Source organism: Cyprinodon variegatus, unplaced genomic scaffold (genome assembly GCF_000732505.1).
Source record: "Cyprinodon variegatus isolate N-32 unplaced genomic scaffold, C_variegatus-1.0 Scaffold483, whole genome shotgun sequence".
Lineage (NCBI taxonomy): Eukaryota > Metazoa > Chordata > Actinopteri > Cyprinodontiformes > Cyprinodontidae > Cyprinodon > Cyprinodon variegatus.
Genome location: NW_015150936.1, coordinates 38,957 through 41,180, shown reverse-complemented (window position 1 = coordinate 41,180; position 2,224 = coordinate 38,957). Strand labels below are relative to the sequence as shown.

The 2,224-nt window shown below is 51.8% G+C and overlaps 1 protein-coding gene across 1 annotated transcript in view; it reads right to left on the bottom strand.

Annotated features, from left to right (window-relative positions):
* lonp1 (lon peptidase 1, mitochondrial) overlaps nucleotides 1-2,224 on the bottom strand; it is a 31,618-nt gene that overhangs the window by 4,700 nt on the left and 24,694 nt on the right. The window contains exons 15-16 of the mRNA XM_015390038.1: nucleotides 1,018-1,183; nucleotides 856-942 (exon numbers count right to left, since the gene is read on the bottom strand). Coding sequence (XP_015245524.1) covers nucleotides 856-942; nucleotides 1,018-1,183 — 253 coding nt within the window. The remainder of the gene's footprint in view (nucleotides 1-855; nucleotides 943-1,017; nucleotides 1,184-2,224) is intronic.

Here is a 2,224-nt window from a genome sequence, read left to right as displayed (position 1 = left end):
CATTGAAGGCAATAGCTTAAGAGCAGCCTTTAATGCTATCTTAGACACTACAATATTTCCTCACAACCCTGTCCTCTCTGACCACTTTCTAATAACCTTCAGGATTACTTTAACAGAGTTCTCCTCCCCCAAAAGTAGGTTCAATTTTAGGAGATCTTTATCAGATAGTGCAGTTATAAATTTTAAAGAATCTGCTTCACTTTCTCTCTCCTCTGTGTCACTGAGCAGTGCTGCAGAGTGCAAAAGCTTAGCTTATTCCCCTTCACAGGTTGATGATTTTGTTGATGGGGTTGCTGGTTCTCTGTGTATTGCCTTAGACAACGCAGCTCCTTTGAAAATGAAAACCGTTAAAAATAGAAACTTGCTCCTTGGTTTAATGCAGAGCTGCGTACTTTGAAGCTAAATAATCAACTCAGCTACATCTGTGCTGCTTTTCTTTTAATGTTATCAAAGTTCTTTGTTTTCACGTAATTTCAGTCTGGATGGGATCCGTCTAAATACTGGAAGGTTGGGAGCATCACTAACATGGATGATAATTAATATAGAGAATTATTTATATAAATGCTAACTTCAGTTCAGGCTATTTATAGCACAGTGATCACATCGAAGGGAAGTTAAAGTCTTAGCATGTTCTTTTTGAACTGAGTGCCTGAACAGGGTCAAAGGTCAGCTTCATTTCCCCAGCTGCGTTCCGTCTCTATAGTGGAGCCGTCTGTCCAGGAACTAGATCTAGATCTTTCATGAAGATTAACATTAGAGCCTCAGGATGACAGAATATTCCAGGTTTATTTATTATTTATAAGTCGTGATGAGAAGCTAGCGCCACCTGCAGGAGCGCTGAGAAACAACACTGACCTGTAACCTCTAAGGAACCGTCTCCTTTAGTGTCCGCCCCTCCCAGAGGTCGGCGGAGCGATGTCTCAATGAAGAGGGTGGAGCCTCCTACAAAGCCAACCAATCAGACAGTCAGATCCTAAAGCACTGATGGCCGCTGCAGCACCGCAGACCGCCGCTTACCCAGAGCTGTCCATGCCAGGCCCATGACCACTCCTGGGGGGGTGACGTCGTACATGCGGTCCACTGTGAAAACTGGTTTACCCACATAATCCGAAAGGTTGTCTGGCGCCACCGCCACCGAGTCCTGCGCCCCGCTCACGATGTGAAACGCCACTTTACGGAAGACCTGAGAGGACGAGAGACAGAGGAGAGGGTGAGGAGGTGGAGCTGAGGGACCGGGTGAGGGTCAGCGGAGGTCAGGGAGGGGAGGTCAGCGGAGGTCAGGTCAGCGGAGGTCAGGGAGGGAGGTCAGGGAGGGAGGTCAGCGGAGGTCAGGGAGGGGAGGTCAGGGAGGGAGGTCAGCGGAGGTCAGGGAGGGAGGTCAGCGGAGGTCAGGGAGGGGAGGTCAGCGGAGGTCAGGGAGGGGAGGTCAGCGGAGGTCAGGGAGGGAGCAGTCAGAAGCTCCTTCCTTGGAGGCGTAGACCTTCCCCATATGAGGTGAGATGGTGAAGCTCTGGATGGAAAGCAGAGCTTCTCAGCAGCATTTTGACGTGAAGTCTCCATGGAAATCTGAGCACCTTCAGCCCCCACCAGTGCAGTCCAGCTGAAAGCTGTCCCCCACGCTAAGGTGGCGGATTGAGGCCGCCATGTGGAAGACAGGAGGTGCTCAGCACCACACGCCATCATCAGCCAGGCTGAAGGGGTCAAAGGTTTCAGACGCTGCTCCGTCAGCTGTGGTTCAGAGCTGAGAGAAAAGGTCAGTCTACGTTCCTCCCCTCACCTACCATCTGGATCAGGACCCAAAGAACCAGATCCTGGATCCCAGCTTCCTCTGCAGGGAGGCTGGGCTCTCCCTCAGAGAGAGGGGGAGGAGCTGGGTCATTAAGCCCGCCGTACAATGTACCATTCTTTGCCCTTTTTGGACCGAGAATTTTTCCATCGGGTCGACCTTCATCCTGATGGTGTGTGGTGGTTAGTACAGGAGGTAACGAGGAGCGTCCAGCCTCTCACCACCCCCCCCCCCATCAGGACTCAGAAGGTGGTCGTTGGCAAACCGCTCAGCGCTCAAACAAGGACTCCTCTCAGACCAAAACACAGAAGAATGGCGGGGGTGCAATGAGTGAAACGGACGCACAGCGAGAGCAGGTAGACCGCATCAGAGCGTCACGACGCACAGCGAGAGCAGGTAGACCGCATCAGAGCGTCACGACGCACAGCGAGAGAACAG